A 21,017-nucleotide genomic window follows, 5' to 3' on the forward strand; every position below is an offset into this window, starting at 1 on the left:
AATATTTTTTCCCATTAAAAGTTATCAAAATTCTATCAAGGGTTGTTGAATTATCTTCAGCTAACTAAGACCAACTTAGCACAATATCAATAGGTTGACTTCAGAATTTGGTTGAATGCATGCCTTCCTGTCCTTAGTCTCAGGATTTTGCGAGCTCTGTATACATCACAAAAAATAAAAGTCAGTATCATTAAACAGATCTTTTGCCACTAATAAACAATAATAGTGTGGATTCATACTTAAGCTTCAGAGTATGTTGAATGTGTATGGTATCACTATAATGAGAAGATCGTACATGTATATACATACATAAATGTATGCAAATACAGTGTATGTGTGTAGAACTTTTTAAAAAATGACTTTTTGCCTCAAAAGATTTCATGAATAAAATGCAAGTGGATGCCTAAAACTATTCCTAGTGGATTTTTAGAGTTAGTTAATAAGTGATAATTAAAAATAAGATGTAAATTATCAGTATGTCTTATTGACATGAGCAAAGCTATCTGAAATGATAATTTTTGAGAATCCATGGTATTACCCTGATAATCTAAAATTAATATAACACTGTTTATCCTATCCAGCTTCTTAGAATTGCATGAAAGAATATGTATTTTGCAATGTATTTTGATGAATGTTCTATATCCAGTTCTTAGGAAAGGCATAGTTTTTCTTGCTCTAACTTATTTTAATTTTACAGGATTCAAGCCAAAACTCGAGAATTTAGGGAGCGACAGGCTCGGGAACGTGACTATGCTGAAATTCAAGATTTTCATCGGACATTTGGCTGTGATGATGAGCTGATGTACGGGGGAATTTCTTCCTATGAAGGTTCCATGGCTCTCAGCACCAGACCCCAGAGCCCAAGAGAAGGGCATATGATGGATGCTTTGTATGCCCAAGTGAAGAAGCCGCGGAATTCCAAACCTTTACCTGCAGACAGGTAGGCTCCAGGAGCAATCAGAGCATTGCTTCCAAATCAGCTATTATATAGTTTGTGACAAGGGAGTAGATTGTTCATCAGTTCTAAAGCAAGAACTGCCTTTTATTAACGGCCTTTAAAAAGCTGTTGTGTCTAAGAGCATCCAGTTTACACAAATCAAAGCCTAATGGAAGGAACAGTAGAGATTTTGATAGCTTGTCTCATGATCCTAGCGTATTTCATCTTGTTCTTAAAATGGTTCAGATGGGAGAACTAACCTGTAGTTTAAAACTCAGATAAAAAAAGTTGAAACTGGTTCTTCAATTTAAGACTTTTTTGTTGTTGTTGTGCAGTGAGCCTCTAGTTATGATAGTTAAATAGATGAGCAATGACATGATTTGTTTTAATTATGGTTTATTTGGGCCTTTTTTTTTTTTTTTGGTGACATGATTTTCATGTCATGAAAGAATTACTGAATGAGATGTATAGTATAGCCAGTCTTCAAACTGCTTGTTAACAAACCACAGGTCTGATTGTGTACATTAGTATAGCACAAAGGAGTGTGATGCTGACACTATATTAATGGTTATAAATTTATTTCAAATTTTATCTGAAACAATTTAGAAACATCTTTTTCCATCCCTCATTTATATATTCAGGCACCATATAAAATTTAGTTCATGAAGAAAATAGTACTCATTTCTTTTTATTTGAAACACTTCCATGCTGTTGTCATAAACAATACACTCATTCCATCCCATCTTATAATGGTGTCATAATCATTGCTCTATGGTGGAGCTATGCTTTGAACATTAAAAATAGTAGGTTTCCCTTCAAACTAGTGGTTCTTTAGCATGCATCAGATACCTGGAGGGCTTCTTAAAACACAGATGGATTAACCCTTTTCCAAAATCAAAATTCTGGAGACATCACAGAAATTTAAATTTTGTGTTTTGTAATTATTTTTTTCAGAGATAAGCTGTCCATTGAACAATGATATTGCTAATCCAAAAAGTTGGGAATTATGGTACCTGTGAAGTGTTTTCTTCATCAACCTGTAACTGAATATGAATTTGGCTTGGAAATAATGGCTTTACCTCCACTGCCTTTTTCTGTCAGAATGAAAGCTGTAAAAAAGTGTTGCTCAGACTAGAGACTTCAAAAAACGATCTCTTGATACTGCCATATAGAATTAAATTGTTTTGATTATAATGTTATTTAAATATGTATAAAAATAAAATAGGGCTGAACTCCTTCTGTTTATAGCCATTATATAACTATAAAACCAAACATCTTTACAAATTAAATACAAGCAAAACAGCAAAACCATTACATGCAAATGAACAACATTACTTTAATGTGGCCAATAATGTTTTTTTTAAAATCTGAAGTCTCGCACAAATCATGAACATGAACATGGTGGGGGATGTTCCATGGCAGATTTGTTTCAGTTTGTTTGCCTCACAAGCCAAGGGCTGGCTCAGTTCAGCCATCACTCTTCTCAGTTAGATTCTGCGGTTCTTTTGCATGTCTGTAGCCAGGGGTCTTTGACCTGTGCACCCTATCCATGTATCCTAAGGCATGAAATTCAACCAGCTTCTCTATGATTAACTCAAGACATCAATGAAAGTAGCGTTTCTTGACGCCTCTGTATGTATAAACATAAATTCAGACAGAGAAATAACATGCAAGGTGACCTAGAATACGGTTCTATTAATTTTCTAAAAAGTGAAATAATGGAAACATAAAACTTGAAACTCCTCAGAGAGAGCTATACCCAGTAAAGAATCTCCCATCAACTAACTAAATTTCACCCAAGTTTGCTGTTGGTGTCAGATGAACTTTGCTATTCAAATTTTTGGATTCCATGGGAGCATCTCCAGTCCATTGACAGTGTGAAGTGTAGCCTGAATCTGTTCTGGGATGTTTATTGTTCAGTAAGAAAGCCATATTCTGAATTTCACTGCTTATCATTTTGATTGATCTGATGGAAATGTGGATTTGGTAGCCCCACATGGAAATAACCAGGGATCATTTATTAAGTGCTGTGAATTTGATGTCAGAATGGGACACTTTGTCCATTTCCACATATTATTTATAAAATACTTTTTTCTAGAATAGCTTCATACTCTGTCCGGCAATATGTCCATGCCTCTTTAATTGACTTGACGTGTGTACTGTTATCTGACTGTACCCTTTGGTCATAGTGTCATTGTTATTACTATTTATTAATGCTCTTGATAACATTCTGTGTTTTCATATTGGGTGGATGCCAGAGAAGCCAGACGTAGTCTTCTGTTTTCTGTGAATGCCAAAGCTCAAACTTACAAAAGTGTTGGTGTATTTAACTTTTATCCTGCTTGTAACCAGATTCTATTGTCAGTGATTCCTAATCCTATGTCTCTTTGGTAGAGTGTATATCCTATTTGATTGCTGTGCCTTCAGAGTGTGATGCAGCTGATCAAAATCAAATCAGAACTCTAATATCAGTTTGTTTAATAAGGTCTGTTTACAGTGAAGCTGTGAAATAATATATAATTTCCATATTGGGTACAGCTTTATCTGGGCATTCATAAATGCCCATTATTCACCTATGACCAAATCATCATTTTATTCAAAATGTCAGCCTGCAGGTGTGTTATCATAAACTTTATTCAATGTTTCTTGACACTCAGCAAAAAGTTTCTTTTTGTAAGTTATACAGTTTCAATCCAGAAGTTTTGTGTGCTTCGAATTCTTAAAAAAAAAAAAATTGATGGAATGGCAGTCAGTATGTTTTTTATTATTTGAGGGCACCAACAATTCGTACTTTTGTAGTAAGATCCCAGAATCTGTAGTTAAAAACTCCAGAGAAGGATAGTTCTAATGGACATGTGCTGACTGTCACCATGCAGTCATTTGCCACCAAGAGGGCACTGTCCTCAAATATAATTGAAATAAAATAGTTACTGTGCTGCTATAAATCTAAATAGCAGGAAAATAGTAGGCTAGACTCCCCCAGCTTGCTGAGGACACCTTAATGGAAACATAAATACCATAATCACAAGCTTTTTGCATGCATTTTACGACTAAAGAGAAAATGCCGATTTTAAAAGAAAAGACCTCTGTGAACTTGTTTTCTCCCCCATTAAAAACTGGAATCCAGTTGTGTCAAAAGGAAGTCTGCCAAACACAGAGCAAACTAATTTTCTTAGCTATGGGCCATTATTAAACATGTGCTCTTTTTAAAAGGTTGGGTCATATGACAAAGTTGTATTTGCTATTCAAAAAGTCAAAGACCATTTTATTTACCTACATTTACTTAGTATATTTTTTAAAAAATCTCTGCTTTTCTTGAGATGTGAGAAAGATATTTCAAATGGAGTCCGTCTCATTGTAATGTGTGTTTTGCAAGTTGATGCCCTTGCTGATGAATGAGCTCTATGCTGACCCCATCTCAGTGTCCCTCCTACCCATCTCTGACCTTGGCCAGCTCCATCCACCGCCTCCATCTGCCTGGACCACCTCTCTCTCCCTGCTCACAGAGGATCCACTTTCCTTCTTCTTGGCCAGCCCCGTGAACACTATTCCAGATCCCAGTCCTACCCCTGCAAGGAGCCTGCTCCTCAGTCCCCCTTTTTGTCCCTTAGCCTGTGTGCCTCTGCTGCCACTTCCTCATAGCTGGTGAGCTTGTTGATGTCTTGATCATGTTGCTTAAAAAAAAAAAATCCTTTTTACCCTCTGGCTATTCTCTGCCCTATTTTCCCTCTTCACTTCTAATCCAAACTTCTTGAAAGATTAATCTAGGATTGATAGAGACTGCTGTTTCTTCTGTCCTGCATCTTGTTCTCTCCATGTGGTAGGCGGAATAATGGCCCCTGCAAAGATGCCCCGCCCTAGTCCCTGCTACGGCTGCTGCTGCTAAGTCACTTCAGTCGTGTCCGACTCTGTGGTCCCTGGAACCTGTAAATAGGCTCCTTCATGCAGCCAAAAGGACGCTGCAGATCTGATTACATTATCTTAAAGTGGGGATGTTTCCCTGGATTCTCCAGCTGGGCCCAGTGGATCATAAGTGAAGGCGAGAGAATCAAGGTCAGAGAGAGACTTGAAGATGCAGACTGCTGCCATAAAGGCAGGAGGGAGCCATGAGCCCAGGAGGTCAGTGGGTTCTAGAAGCTGCTAAAAGCCAGGAAGCAGGTTCTCCTTGAAAGCCTCCAGAGGAACCAGCTCTGTTAACCCGCTGGCTTAAAGTCCAGCAAAATTCATTTCAGACTTCTGACCTCCAGCACTCAAATGTGATAAACTGGAGTTATCTTAAGGCAGTAGGTTTGTGGGCATTGGGTTACAGTAGCCATGGCGTGTTAGTTTCCCAATCCTGGACTCCTGGTTCAGTGAATGCTTCTGTTTTTTCCCTCTGGGTCACTCTGGCCTCCCTGAAGCTCTGTTCTTTTAGTTTTTATGTCCAGTACTGCTATCTCTTGCTTCCTTTCTGACTCTTCCTTCACTGTCTCTTCAGAGATTCTCTTCTGTTTGTCTCCTAATTTGGGATTGCCTGAGGAAATAGCTCTGACCACTGATAATTCCTATGTGTTCCTTTGGGTTATAGCTTTAACTGCTCTGAAGCACTGGTGATGCTCATTCTGCACTAACTCAGTCCTCCATAAACCCTAGATTCTTGGGGCTAACTACCAGCACGTGCTTTCTGTGTCTCCCAGGCACCTAAACCCCATCCAAAACCAGGTTCATTGTTTCTCAGTCCAGACCTCCTCTACTATTATCAGCCTAATCTCAGAGAATGCTGTCACGACCCTCACATTGACTCTAGATGATGTTTTCTTCTGCAGCCAGCCTCCCTCACCAGACATCAGTCAGTGACAGAGGCCTAAGGATTTTACATTCCGAATAATTCCAAACTCCTTCTCTCCTGTTCTTATACACGGATGCTAGCAGTCGTCTCTTAGCTCTTCTCCCAGCCTCCAGTCTTGTTCTCTTCAAATTTCTACAATACCTGGAGTTTTCTATCCAAAATTAAAATCTGACATTTCATTCTCTTGCTTAAATTTGTTCTCCAGCTGCTCATCGTCTCCAAGATGCAGGCCAAGCCCTCAGCATGATGCCTATGGGCCCCAGAATCTCTTGTTTTAGCCTCATCCTTAATTATGTCATATTGGCTCACACCATACTTTTCCTAATAGAGGATCAACCTCAAAGTATAAATCCAACTTCTTCTAATTCATGGATGCATTAAGTGGCTCTTTGGTGTTATATGCTCTGCAAATGTTACATTTTGGTGAGTAAAAACAAGCCATCACCATTCATTAAGCTATTCTAATATAGTTAGAGATGCAGCAATTAAATTAAAGGCTGAGGTGACATAAACAACCCAACAAATGAAATCTTGAAAGTAATGAAGCCATAAATAAGGTCATGGCTAATTTTAAAGACTTCTTGTTTAATTCTTTTTGTTGATTAACATTGCCTGAAACCATAATTTGTTTGGAGAACTAATGTGTAATGGGGGTTGTTTATTTATATATTTATTTTAGCCTTAGAGGAAGTTTAAATATTCTGCAGAAATATGAGGATAAATGGAAACTATTTTAGACCTTGGTATTATTTGGCAAGCAGTCCTCCAGCAGAGTGTGTTCATTTTGTTTGAATGTCTTTCCTTTGGCAAGGCACTGAACTTTGGGGTCTTTGATGATGAGCTGGCCACACTTTTGGAAATTCCCTTTAGCCGCTTGGTATTTCGTTTGATTTTAGCCTTCCCACAGAAACTCTAAAATCCTGCTTTACATGCAACTCATCATGGTAACTCATCTTTTTATTTTGACCCAACCACCTGGTTCTTCTGTCCTTTAGACAGTCCAAACCTGTGGATTCAAGTACCAATCTTATTGGTATTTAGTGGTCTTAGGTTGGTGGTTCTTTCCTTCTTGCTTCTGCACCAAGATGGAATATCAATCAGTTCTTAATATAAATTCATGAGGATTTATGTGGAGCCCTATTGTGAGATGAATTTTCAACTTCTTGGGAGACTTATCAAGATCTGAATTCAAAATCCATTTTTAAATTAACTTCTCAGATGTTCTAGAGCTTTTCCTTGGACACTTCCAGCCCTCACTGTGGATAACTGTTTGATTATTCTCTGTTTGATGCTTTTTCCTTTCTACTTCCTTTAGTGCCCCATTGGTTGATTTTGTGTAACTTCAGTAGTTGATTAGTAATGATGTTTGTTTTCTTTTCCAATCCTTAGTCCTTAGATTCTTCCACTAAAATAGATGTGGAGATAGGAGTGTGAAAATTTCAAACCTGTATTGTCACAGAACAGAAAATGATTAGATAATTCATATATTCTGTGGCTCTGTAGTAATTACTTAATATATACTTCAAATTGCATAAAAGGGACTCAATAAATCTTTGTAGAATGGATGAATGAATATTATTATATACATCTCTGTAAAACTCAAAAAATATTTTAAAAACAATGTTCTTACTTTATACCTTTCATAATTAGTTCTAGCGAATAAACTACACAGGGTTATATTGCTGAATCCTTAGGAATACAGAGTTTTCAAAATATTTGTCTTTGACGTTAAGTACCTTGGGGCCAGATAAGCATCTCCAGGGTGGTTCCTTTCGGTAGGATGGCGGAGTGGGTGGGTAGCTCTTTCAGCTTAGCTTTTTTCTGATGACACTTAGAATTCTTAAAGAAGGTGGGGAGCAGAGATGGGCAGGATGCAGAAGAAACTGGGGCTTACTGGAGAACATGGGGTACCCATGGAACAAGTTAACAGACAGCATGATTCCCGGGAGTTCTGTGGAACTGCCAGCTGTTGTGGACTCGGACAAGGACAGTGAATTCTGGCACCCCGTTTCTTGAGGCATGAGGGTTTTCTCTAAATTTCACAGTCTCCGTGTGGCCTATGAAGGAAAGGAAGACCTAGGAATGACTTTGACTCTATAAAATTCTAATTCTGATGCAAGAGAGTTCTGATTTCAGTTTCGGTTTTATACACTGTGTGGGCATAGCTTAAAAAAAAAAATCACCTGCTTTGTGACAGAAACTAACGCTGAGGATGAATACTTAATTCAAATTATTCTCTTTTCCTTCTCTTTCTTTTTTTCCTTTCACATGGATATTCAAGCTTTGCGAGGCGGTCAAGGGCTTAAACTCTTTGAACAAGCCCTGGATTCTGGTATGGATTCCTCTTCTACCCTCTGTCCCTCCGCGTCCCCAACACTTATTTGGCAGCTACAATGTACAAGGATGTGGGAGGGGTCTGGATACAGAAATGAACAAGAGATCCCCCTCCCGTTTCCTCTCACTTGGTGCCGTGTGACAGACCATGACCTGTGTTATACGCAGAGTGATACGAATTCAGTAGGGAGGGGAAGGCAGGTTGGGTGACACCAGACTGGTTGCCATTCCAAGTGGATTCTGGGGTCTTGCTGGAGTCTCAGGCCTGTGGAGGAATTATGCAGTTTGTGGCCTTAAAAAAAAAACCAAATTATGCAGTTTTCTGCCTAATTAAAAAAAAAAAAGTTGTTTTTTCATGAGCATGATATTGGAGAATTCTCTGTTTTTTAAAAGCATCTTTTGTGTGTGAAACTTCTAGGTTCCTCAACTTAATTTTGTTGCTACAGTTGATGCTGTGGCTTTTTACATTCTATACGGATGCTCAAATGTGCCTGGCTGAGGACATTTGATTGATTTCTGTAATTAACAAGCAACTTAACCTGCAGAAATTTGGTACAGGACTTAAGCTTGAATAGTCACAGATTCATTTCTAAACCAGGGGACTAGGGGTGACAAGGGTTATGACCTTTGATACACAAACGAAGACGGTGAGGGCCTGGGGCTGTGGTCAGACCCTCTCCCAGCCTGTGACGTGACGTGTGGACAAGCTCACCTTTGGAGACACTGTTTGGCTTCCCTCTGGAGGTGTGGTTGGAATTTTTTCAAGAGCATTTTCAATAGCTCTGTGATATATTTAAATAAAAATGACCACTTAATTGCATAATATTGGTATTATAAATGCCTTGTATTCATTATATAATTAATTAAAATAAGGTTCAGTGTTAATATGTAGTAGAGTATTATGGATGTTTTATTTATGGTACACAGGAAATGTCCCTGGTGATTTTTTTTTTTTTTTGCTCCTAGTTTAGAAATGATAAATCAAATATGAAAAGGAACTAATGTTTTTCTTTAATGGTGTGTCTTTTTCTGGCACACACATCCATGTAACTGGCATCAGCTACATAAACGCACCTCAGAAAATCAAGTCTGACTGCACCCAAGGATAGCTAAATGCCCATCAAGGAGTCAATGAATGCATTTGAGTTGTTTTAATTAGCTAGGTGTGATTTAAAGGTTGCCAAAATCAAAAAGGCTTATTCATTTTTCATCAATAATCACTTACCTTAATATTTCATTAGAACCTGCTGATTTGCAGACCTCCTTCTGGGCTTTGATTCATTATGACTGCGGACATAATTTAACTTTCCCTCTTTTTCCCATTCTGTATTGTACTCTTTCATCTGTGAGACACTGTTAAGATGTTTCCAACATTCATGGGCTGCTAATTGATCCGACTTTTTTTTTTCTTCTTTAAACTGTACTTAAAGCTGAGGGTTCTGGGCTATGGAAAGCTCTCTGTGTGTATATATGTATGTGTGTGTGTGCAAAGTCAGTTTTCTTTCATCACTTGAATATCTGGTAATAATGTGCAACTTTTCTGTTTCCTATGTTCTGAGAGTAAGGGCTGATTTCTCATATGCAGAAGTCAGGAAGTAGATAGTTTGGGTGCAGTCTTAGACTGTGCCGTTAATCTGAAAACATCTTGTGTGTGGCACACACGGCAGATGAGACTGTACTCTATGCATATACCTTGTTTTCAAAGCAGTCCTCTGGTTGCTTTAGATGCAGACCCGCACTTCATCTCTGCACACCTTTGTATTCTCAGGTACTGGCATCATCCCTGGCTTCTGTGATGCCCCCTTGGGGGTGCTGCATGGACGCAGGGAGGCTGAGAGATGATCCTCACATTAATATGGCACATGTGTGGAAGACAGCCATTCCTCTTCTTAAACTGTCCATTGACTATGTACCTGATCTTAGCCTTAGACAGTCCATGTGAGAGGTGGGGATCTGATTGGAACTTCTTGAAACCCCAGATTTCAGTCACCTATCCTTAAATGTATAGAAAGTCCTCATTTTTTAGAAGTCATTCCTCTAAAACATGGAAACAGGTTAGATCCCTAACACAGACTGAGATTCTGACAAAAAAGACACATTAATAGATAAATATTTTTACTTTTCCAGATTAACTATAAATACTCTATATCTGTCTCCTATATCCATGTTTAACAATTTGTATAAATTACATATTATTAACATTCACCAACTGTAGCAGTTTTGAGGCTAAGTAAAAATTACTTCATGTAAAGAAATAAAAACTTGTGTGCTTCAAAATTCGGTAAATATACGTTGAATTATAAATATTTTCATTGGACAGGAAGCTTTCTTTTAAATATTTCCTAGAAAAAGTGGTGCTGACTTTCCTTATGTCCAAGATTTCTGTTACAGAAATATGTCTGGAAAAATTGAATGAACCACCAGCAGATATATAGATATCTGCTTATGGAGAATTTAAAGAACACTTCTGCATTTGGAGATATTAGCCACCACTAAAAATTAAAAGTTGTTGTTTGCCCAGAGCTACTCTTTACATCTTGCTTCAGAATGTTTGTTGGAAACCCTGTCCATTAAATAGATTTCTTAGAGTTAACATGACTTGCTCTGGGAGAGTATGTAGAGTTCCGTAATTTTACACTTGGCGTATGAGGCTCTTCACGATTCTGGGAGCAGGTGTGGAGGTGGAGTGGACGAGGTCTCTTTGCTAGACTTCTCCTGTATCTCCGTGATCTTCTCAGCCTGCCTGTCCTGCTTAACAGTCTTTGTTCCTTCTGCCCTTGAATAACAGGCCTGAGGAAGCACAGCAGTTTACATTGTCCCCTGAGGTGGTTTTAGATTTAGGTCTTGGCTCTGCCATTTACTTGAATGGCTGGCAAGTTATTTAACCTCTGTGAGCCTCCTTAAACTCATCTGTATTTAAAATTTTTTGTCCCATTGTTGGAGCATATGTCAGCTGTGTCCTGATTTTTATATTTAGAAAATACATTCTTTATAAACGCCCATTATGATCTGTGTTAGCGACTGTTGGGGGTAAAAGAGAAATACAGGTCCAGCCTCTGATAGTAATGCTTTTCTAGTCTTTTGGGAGAACAACAGACGGATTTAAATAACACAACCGGTTTTATGGACCATGCTGTTTATTCTAATAGCTAGACCAGAATGGTTTGATTGACTTTTTAAAAATCTGGTATGTTTTTTACCATATGGCCAAAGCCATATCTAGGGTGCCAAGCTAATAAGCCTTCTTTTCTCTGCCAGTGAACCATGAAAGTTGTTAGCAAAATGTTTTATTGTGAATTGATCCATTTTCCAAGCTCTTGGTGATATAAACACCATCTTAAAAGATAAAGTGTAGATTACCAAACATTAGTCACTGAAAATTTGTTGCACCAAAGGACCATAGACCACCTGTCTATGGGATGACCCAGAGCGGAAGGTACATAATATGGTTAGGGTGCCTGAAAAATGTGATAAAACTACCCTAAATCAGTTGGCTGCGGGTACACAGTACAGGTTATGTTCTTTTGAATGATGTTGTAACATGAGAAGAATGTAAAAACGTGTTTAGTAATACTTTGCAATAACATATTTTTTTGAATAGGGTTTAAAATAGAATGACTTTGTGCTTCCCTCATTTATGACAACTTTTTCTACAAAGGGCTCAATGTGCAAATTCTTCTGAATAATAACCACTAATTCCTGTGTATAGCAATGTAATGATGTAGTGGGATTAGTTTGTCCTCTAACCGATCAATTCTTAAAAGAGTTCATGGCATTTCTAGCGTCCTCGTACCATGAGACTATTTGTATCTTTCACTTTCTCTCCTCCTCCTGTTCGTGTCTTCCTTTACATTCTTCAGCATATATGCTGCTGCTGCTAAGTCGCTTCAGTCGTGTCCGACTCTGTGTGACCCCATAGATGGCAGCCCACCAGGCTCCGCCGTCCCTGGGATTCTCCAGGCAAGAACACTGGAGTGGGTTGCCATTTCCTTCTCCAATGCATGAAAGTGAAAAGCGAAAGTGAGGTCGCTCAATCATGCCCGACTCTTAGCGACCCCATGGACTGCAGCGCAGCAGGCTGCTCCTTCCATGGAATTTTCCAGGCAAGAACACTGGAGTGGGTTGCCATTTCCTTCTCATATATATCACGTTTAAATTAGCTTCTGAAAAGTCCTTTTGCCTCTTCCATCCTCACAGCCCTTTCAGGATGTCTCTATGAACTGATTTTTCTCCTGGTTCTGGGTCGTATTTTCCTCCTTTTTCTTTTTCTGAATTTATTTAGTTTCGGCTGTGCTAGGTCTTTGTTGCTATGCGGGTTTTCTCTAGTCTCGGCGAGCAGGGGCTGCCGTGTACGGCCTTGCCACTGTGGCGGCCTCTCCTGTGGGGCGGGCTCGAGGCCGCCAGGGCCTCAGTAGTTGCGGCTCCCGGGCTCTAGAGCACAGGCTGAGTAACTGTGGCACGTGGGCTTGCTTGCTCTGCATCATGTGGGATCTTCCCAGATCAGGGATCAAACCCATGTCCTCTGCTTTGGCAGGTGGATTCTTTACCACTGAACCGCTAGGTAAGCCCCCTCCTTCTTCTTCTATCTAATAGTTTTTTCATCAGCTGTCAGATATTTTGAAATTTAGGATGTGGAGGATTATATGTTGTTCTGTCCAGGCAGAATTACCTCCCTAAAGTTTAGTTTGGGTGGCATCAGTTCTGCCCAAAAAAAACCTGACTGCAGAATCAAGTCCAGACTTCTTAGGGTAGCAGTCTCCTCCCAGAGAACCATCAAGGTCTTAACCCTCTGTATCGTCCTCTTCAAAACTCTAATCACTCCAGGATGTTTACCATCCTAGAATACATCAAGTATTTTTCTACCTCACTTCCCACTGCATGTACTTTTATTTGTTTATTTTTGATCAGTCTGGAATTGATGCATTCAGCTCTCTTTATCTCTGTTGTTAAAATCCCAGTTCTCCAAATGCCATCTTTCTGCAGTATAGTACAACTAGTTGGAATGAGTCTGTCCTTTTCCTTGGATTCAAAACAGTTTGTATGTCTACAAACGACTTCCTTAAGTGCTTGGACAGCGCAGTTGGAAACTATCTGTCTCCCTGCTACTTTTTGCATGATTTTTTTGTAACTCCACATTTTTCTATATGTTGTCTTTAGCAATGGTGGGGAATCGTTGTTAAGTCATTCCCGAGAACTGTGGTTAGGACCTGACTGCTGCTAGAAAGTTATCTCAGACATAGGGTCCTGATCACTCATGTACACAGGCTACTTTTCCTGTTAGGAAATGAGGACTTATCTATAAGTAGTTAAAGATAAGGATCATGCTTTATTTAGCCTCATACCTTCGAAATGCTTTTGTTTATGTTTGTATGTAGGATGAATGAATGAAAAAAAATTTGGCTTCAAGTAGTTTAGTGATTTGATTTAGGGATGGGGGAGCCCGGTGGGCTGCTGTCTATGGGGTCGCACAGAGTCGGACACGACTGAAGTGACTTAGCAGCAGCAGCAGCAGCATTTACCTAACATGTGACTTCAACATGTAAGGATAATTCAATTCATAAATGTTAAGTACCTGTAACTTTCCAGTAACCTATCAATGACATAACAGATATTAACAGAATAGATTGCTTTACAAATCCATTATTATACTATTTCTGTTTTTGGCTAGGACTTTTCCACCCAAAATAATTGTAATTCAGTGTTAATAAAGTTGCATATATATTTTTTCTTTGTACATTTCTTAAGCCAGCCAGAATGGTAATTCTTCTACTGATAATGCCAGGTTCCAGACTGAGAAACAAAGAGCTTAGGTTATTTTGGGACCCTTAGGTATCTCTATCCTGTCTGTTTTCTTCCTGTGCAGCTAGCTACTCAAACACTACTGGGCACTATTTAACTAGGCGCAACATTTTGCTGATTTCCTCTAAGTGTTTCCTGATTAAGAACCATTTAATCCCTTAATCAGCTTCTTTTGAGATGTCTATTTACACTAAACACAGTCCTATTCCAATTAGTTTCAAATTCTAAGCAAAAGTTCTGGTAATTAAACATTGTCTGAAGGAACATCCCATTCCTGTACTGCAGCATTGAAATTGAGGTACAGTTCTATTCAGTCGCTCAGTCGTGTCCGACTCTTTGTGACCCCATGAATCGCAGCATGCCAGGCCTCCCTGTCCATCACCAACTCCCGGAGTTCACTCAAACTCACGTCCATCGAGTCAGGGATGCCATCCAGCCATCTCATCCTCTGTTGTCCCCTTCTCTTCCTGCCCCCAATCCCTCCCAGTATCAGGGTCTTTTCCACTGAGTCAACTCTTCTCATGAGGTGGCCAAAGTACTGGAGTTTCAGCTTTAGCATCATTCCTTCCAAAGAACACCCTGGACTGGTTGGATCTCCTTGCAAAAGCATCAATTCTTCGGCGCTCAGCTTTCTTCACGGAGAAGGTGATGGCACCCCACTCCAGTACCCTTGCCTGGAAAATCCCATGGATGGAGGAGCCTGGTAGGCTGCAGTCCATGGGGTCGTGAAGAGTCGGACACGACTGAGCGACTTCCCTTTCACTTTTCACTTTCATTCATTGGAGAAGGAAATGGTAACCCACTCCAGTATTCTTCCCTGGAGAATCCCAGGGATGGCGGAGCCTGGTGGGCTGCCGTCTATGGGGTTGCACAGAGTCGGACACGACTGAAGTGATTTAACAGCAGCAGCAGCAGCTTTCTTCACAGTCCAACTCTCACATCCATACATGACCACCGAAAAAACCATAGCCTTGACTAGACGGACCTTTGTTGGCAACATAATGTCTCTGCTTTTCAATATGCTATCTAGGTTGGTCATAACTTTCCTTCCAAGGTGTAAGCGTCTTTTAATTTCATGGCTGCAATCACCATCTGCAGTGATTTTGGAGCCCCCCAAAATAAAGTCTGACACTGTTTCCACTGTTTCCATTGTTTCCCCATCTATTTGTCATGAAGTGATGGGACTAGATGCCATGATCTTCGTTTTCTGAATGTTGAGCTTTAAGCCAACTTTTTCACTCTCCTCTTTCACTTTCATCAAGAGGGTTTTTAGTTCCTCTTCACTTTCTGCCATAAGGGTGGTATCATCTGCATATCTGAGGTTATTGATATTTCTCCTAGAAATCTTGATTCCAGCTTGTGCTTCTTCCAGCCCAGCGTTTCTCATGATATACTCTGCATATAGTAGAAACGACATTAAGCTTGTTAGCACATTCATTAATTTTATTGATCAACTACATTGAAGGACTATATACTGATATAAAGGATTTTTTTTCTCTCAGACTTCAACATTATGTGACTTTGTGAACACTTCTCTCCTCTTTTGTAAGATTAAGTAACTATATACAAGTAAATAATAATTTTAAATAAATAAATAATAATCACTCTCTTGTAGGTTTGTGTGGGATAAATGAGATAATACAAGTAAATTATTTGATATAGTAACTGCTGGCAGTATTATAAATACATATGTTTAATGGTGGTGGAGGTCAAATTTCATGTCAAACTCTGTTATGAGATGCAAACTATTATATATAGGATGGATAAATAATAAGGTCCTGCTGTAGAACACAGGGAACTATATTCAATATCCTGTGATAAGCCATAATAGAAAAGAATATGGAAAAGGGTATGTATTTATATAGCTAAGTCACTTTACCATACAGTAGAGATGAACACAATATTGTAAATCAACTATACTTTCATAAAATTTTTAAAAACTATATTATGATTAAAAAGTCTTCTAAGTAGATCTTGAAAATTCAGTGAGAAGCAGAGTCACTTGAATAAGCATTCTATTTTAACATATTATAAGATTTTGGGCAACTTCTTGGACTTATTTTTAAATGGAATTTAATCTGTATAAACTGCTAGCCTAACTATGGGATAAAGTGAGATAATCCTTGAATGTGACATAGTTGGCAGTTTACTTAAAATATGTCACATATGTCCATTGTGTCCTACTCTTTGTGATCCTCTGTCTGTGGAGTTCTCCAGGCAAGAATACTGGAAGTGGGTAACCATTCTCTTCCCCAGGGGATCTTCCTGACTCAGGGATCAAACCCAGGTCTCCTGAATTGCAGGCAGATTCTTTACTGTCTGAGCTACCAGGGAAGGCATTCTGTATTTCTCTAGTGTGTCCTGCAATGGTGTTAAAAAGTCAGCATCAGGTGAGATGAGAGTTTTTCAAACCAGGATGGTTGGTAGGTGAACAACTGTAATATTAATTGGCAATAGAATTTATTTTATAATGTGTGTGATTTGTTGCAATGGTAAAATAGATTATTTTTAGATTCCCATGTAAAATTGTTTTCTCACTAGATAATTATAATTGGCTCTGTGTATAACACAAATTTTAAATATTTTATGTTATTAGTAACACCAGCATAACAAGGTAGAAATGCAAATACATTTTCCTGTTTCTTAAACTGTGGCTGCAAACAGAGAATTGGTTCTGTAAATTATTTTTAATGTGCACACTTTTTAACAAGGTTCTTAAAGTGGTAATCATGTTTCAGTTTCCAGCGTCGAGGGGTACTGATGGTTTGACAGCCATACTGTTGCTTTCATGGGTAATGAAATATTGGTTTTCATTAAATTTTATGTTAAAAGCCCTTATTTGGAGTCATAGATTTCTACCATTTCAGAGCATGAAGGAACATGATTTAAAAGCCTCCTGTTTTACAAAAGTGGGGACAGAGGGATAGGGGTGTGGAAGAAGGTGACTGTTTCTTATCCCCATCTTTCCAGGTAAGGAAGTCTTAGTACCATGGCAGGAATACCTGATGGGGATCAGGAAACCTGCAGGCTGAGGTGGGGTGGGGGTGCTGTCCTTAAGTAGCGGCGCTGCCTTGGGTGAAATCCTGATCACAAGCGGCCTGTGTATAGATTTATAGAACAGGGATAATCACTCCTGGTTTGCCACTTACAGAAGAAATATATATTCATCAAATAAAGTATATTTGTGAAAGCATACTTACAAACACAAATTTCTACCTGTATTGTATCATACTGCTATAATTTTGCCTGCCTCTTAACCTCTTCCATGACCTATAGAATTATGTTGAGTGGGTGAGTTAATTCAAAGACGGATGTGAAAGCAACTTTGAGAAGCTGAGTACATCTTACCATACCAGCAGTTCATTGGAATATTCCTAGACTTAGATATAAATACATTTTTATAATAAGCTGGATGGCATCACTGACTCGATGGATGTGAGTCTGAGTGAACTCCGGGAGTTGGTGATGCTCAGGGAGGCCTGGCGTGCTGCGATTTGTGGGGTTGCAAAGAGTTGGACACAACTGAGCGACTGAACTGAACTGAACTGAAGAGTCTAATTGGACTTCACGTGAGGTTTTTTTTTTTTTAAGAGAACTCAAAATGCACCATCTTGAGCATCATAACCAAATTTCCGTCAAAGTTAAATGCAGCAGACACAGATGTGCGTCTGTGAGTGAACAGTGCGTGTGTGATGTGCATGTCTATCCTCCCTTTTGGTGAGAACCTGGTAAGATGCTCTGGCCTGCAACATCCAAGTCCATTTCCACTAAATCCCACCTTGTCATCCTTGCTGCTCCCACTGGCCAGGGAGGTCATGGTGCCTTTGACTGTGTCCAGGGTCCTTTACAGTCTGTTACAGGTTCCCACCTAGTATCTGGGTGTCCCTTCACTGCATGTGGGCCAAGACACATGAAGCATCCTGTATCACGTGTTCCCCTGACCCCTGCTCCGTCCATCCTTTAGTCACCTCGGGGTGCTTCCTCCTCTTCAGTTTGGTTCTTTCATTCCTTTCTCCCTGCCCAGGGCCCCTGCCCGCAGGCCCTCTCTGGCCGTCCCTCTTCTGTAATTCCTTGCGTACATGTGTTCCTCTCTCCCAGATGCCCCCTTTATCCACGTGTCTGATTACTCCTGATTCTGCAGGAGCAGAGACCCCACCTGTTGCACCCACCTGTGTGTCTGTAAGTTCCCACACGGTGGCTAGCAAGCAGCAGGTGCCGTCTGCTATTTGTTTAATGGCTGCATGCATGTGGAAAATTCTGAAAGAGATGGGAATACCAGACCACCTGACCTGCCTCTTGGGAAACCTATACGCAGGTCAGGAAGCAACAGTTAGAACTGGACATGGAACAACAGACTGATTCCAAATAGGAAAAGGAGTATGTCTAGGCTGTATATTGTCGCCCTGCTTATTTAACTTATATGCAGAGTACATCATGAGAAATGCTAGGCTGGAAGAAGCACAAGCTGGAATCAAGATTGCCGGGAGAAATATCGGTATTTTCTGGCGATGCAGCGTGTGGGATCTTAGTTCCCTGACCAGGTATTGAACCTCTGCCTGCAGCATTGGGAGTATGGAGTCTTAACCACTGGACCAGCAGGGAAGTCCCTTAAGCCCTCTCTGTCTTTATGATGCTTCCTGATTCTGGTTTTCAAAGCATCTCCATTCACCAAATCTAAAAATCCTACATTATCTCTAGGCAGCTGCTATATGTAATAGGCTATTTATCAAAGATTTTGCTTTTAACCCTTCATGCATGCCTTCTAAAAATTCCTCTTCAATAATATGTCATGGAGAGCTTCTAGAAGCTGTTAACATGGAATAATACACAGTAAGGGTTTAATTCCTTTCACTAAACCTAAAAGTTATCATACTATTAAAAGTAGAACTTTTTTGTCTAAAACTTGGAAAATGCAGAAAAATTAAAGATCTCACCCCAAGCCAATAATAACCTCTTAAGTATATTCTTTGAACACATAGACTGATATCTGCATATGTGTACCGATACAAAACTAAAAATAGAGTTATATACATACCTCTTTAGGAATCTGCCTTTTAATTAATATATCACAAACATCTTTCCATGCCAGGAAATAGTCTCTTAGAAAACATTTTATAAAATTGCAGCAATATTTCATTTCATGGATTTATCTTGCTCAAATTGATGAGCTGCCCAAGCTTCAGTCTTCTCATGTGTAAAAAGGAACAATAATATTGCCTTAAACAGTCTCAGGGAATTAAACGAGATAACACACAGGAAGTACTGAGAATAATGCCTGTCACAGAAAGTACTCAATTGATTATTCAGTTCAGTTCAGTTCAGTTGCTCAGTCGTGTCCAACTCTTTGTGACCCCATGGACTGCAGCATGCCAGGCTTCCTGTCCATCACCAATTCCCAGAGCCTGCTCAAACTCATATCAATTGATTATTAGTTTCAGTTTATATTTATCCATTTCCTACTGTCTTTCAACAACTTAACATGTCTTATGGTCTGTCGTCTACAATTTCTTGTAAATATAAATATGTTCTTGCATTTCATCCATCAAACGTTTTTAAACTCTATAGATATACATTTTCTTCATTTTTAAATAGTATTATCAAAAGGTGGTAGGGTATTTCTACTGAAGGCAAATCCTGAATTTAAAACAACTTGGGATTTGCCCTACAGATTTCCTTCTGAAAGAAATCCCGCTTCCCTCAGGTGGTTTCATCCTTGGCCTCTGGGCCTCTGTGGCCTCTTTCACCGGACCCTGTGGTACAGGCCAGTGATCCCCTAGGCTGTTCCAGAAAGACACGCTGGAGCACCCCTGCGTTGGGTCTGGAAGCTCCCCACCTGGTCTTTATTTCTTCTCTCTCAGGGCGCACTGGGCTGCTAGCCTCAGAATGGTATTAGGTCAAAGAAATTGTCTATCCGAGTTGAGGAACTCATCAGTAATCTTTCAGAGTGCACGTGACCTTAAATAATTGTTTGATTTAATTTAGATGTTCTTTTCTCTCATTAGGTGAAGCATGAAAGTAAAAAATTTATTAATGTTGGACTATTTTTACAATTTTGGATTTAAAAAAAGTACTCATTTCTAATTCTAAGGAAGATCTAGTCCCCTTTTAAAATATGTCAAAAAAAATTTCTACTCTGAAGTTTTGTATATTAAAAATTCTGTATTCATGGTCGTATAATGCAGTCTGTAGAGTTGGAAAGAAAATCCTGTTTAGGCTTTATTTAGGTTAACGTGGTATATCTGTTATTTTTTTCCTCCATTTCATGAATTAATCTTTCTTACAGGGGGTAGAGTAGTGAATATCTCTTGCCCAGACTCCTGGTATCCCAAATAGAGAAAATTTAAAGTGTTTGCCACAGCATCATCTTTTAAAAGCCTGTTTTTTCTGATTTTGAAAGTTAGTTTGGGTTTTTCATGGAAACCGAAATGAACTTTTTGGCCAACCCATTATTTTTCTTAGGTTTTCTCTAGAAATTACACATCTTCTCCCCCCACCCCCCGCAAACCCCATATTTCTCTTTCTTAGTCTAAACCAAATGTTGGCTGCCAGCTCCTTTGTTCTGGGCCCATATGTGTGGGAGATATTTGAGACTGAGAGAGTTTGTCACCCTCCTGACATCTGTATTATGGAAGTGGGACCCGCCACTGAGAAATGCTAACACAAAGCCTCCGCCATTCCTTTACCGGCGCATTCGAGAGATCCTGACCACATTTCAAAACCGGGAGAGCCTTGTTGAGCCTGAATCTGTTAGACTCTGAAATGCACCCTGGGTTTTGAGGAAGAAGTGAGCCCATTTATAGCTTTAATTACTCATTTGGGATACTACAGGCTGTTGCCAAAGCCAGTTATCATCAGCTTTGATTAGAAATCAGGAAAGGCAGCTGCTGAAATGCGGAGTGAAAAGAATTGTATTGGATTAGAAAGGCGTTCTTTTGAATCTGAAAGAGAAGGCATGCATCTTTAGGAAACATCTGAATATGCATTTATTTTAATAATTGAATAGCTAGAGGTATAGTACAGTACATTGTAGCTTGGAGTGGTTTTCATTATTAAATTAAGTGCCTTTGTTCAGTTCATCTAGATTTCCTATTGGCTGCCCTAGTCTTTTTCCTTTTAGCT

The 21,017-nt window shown here is 39.3% G+C and overlaps 1 protein-coding gene across 22 annotated transcripts in view; it reads left to right on the plus strand.

The window, feature by feature from the left end:
- Window positions 1-21,017, plus strand: part of PARD3 (par-3 family cell polarity regulator) — a 572,731-nt gene that overhangs the window by 426,762 nt on the left and 124,952 nt on the right. For all 22 annotated transcript variants that reach the window (XM_069546411.1, XM_069546421.1, XM_069546415.1 and 19 more), the window contains one exon: window positions 698-940. In XM_069546411.1, coding sequence (XP_069402512.1) covers window positions 698-940 — 243 coding nt within the window. The remainder of the gene's footprint in view (window positions 1-697; window positions 941-21,017) is intronic.

This window comes from Ovis canadensis, chromosome 13 (genome assembly GCF_042477335.2).
Source record: "Ovis canadensis isolate MfBH-ARS-UI-01 breed Bighorn chromosome 13, ARS-UI_OviCan_v2, whole genome shotgun sequence".
Lineage (NCBI taxonomy): Eukaryota > Metazoa > Chordata > Mammalia > Artiodactyla > Bovidae > Ovis > Ovis canadensis.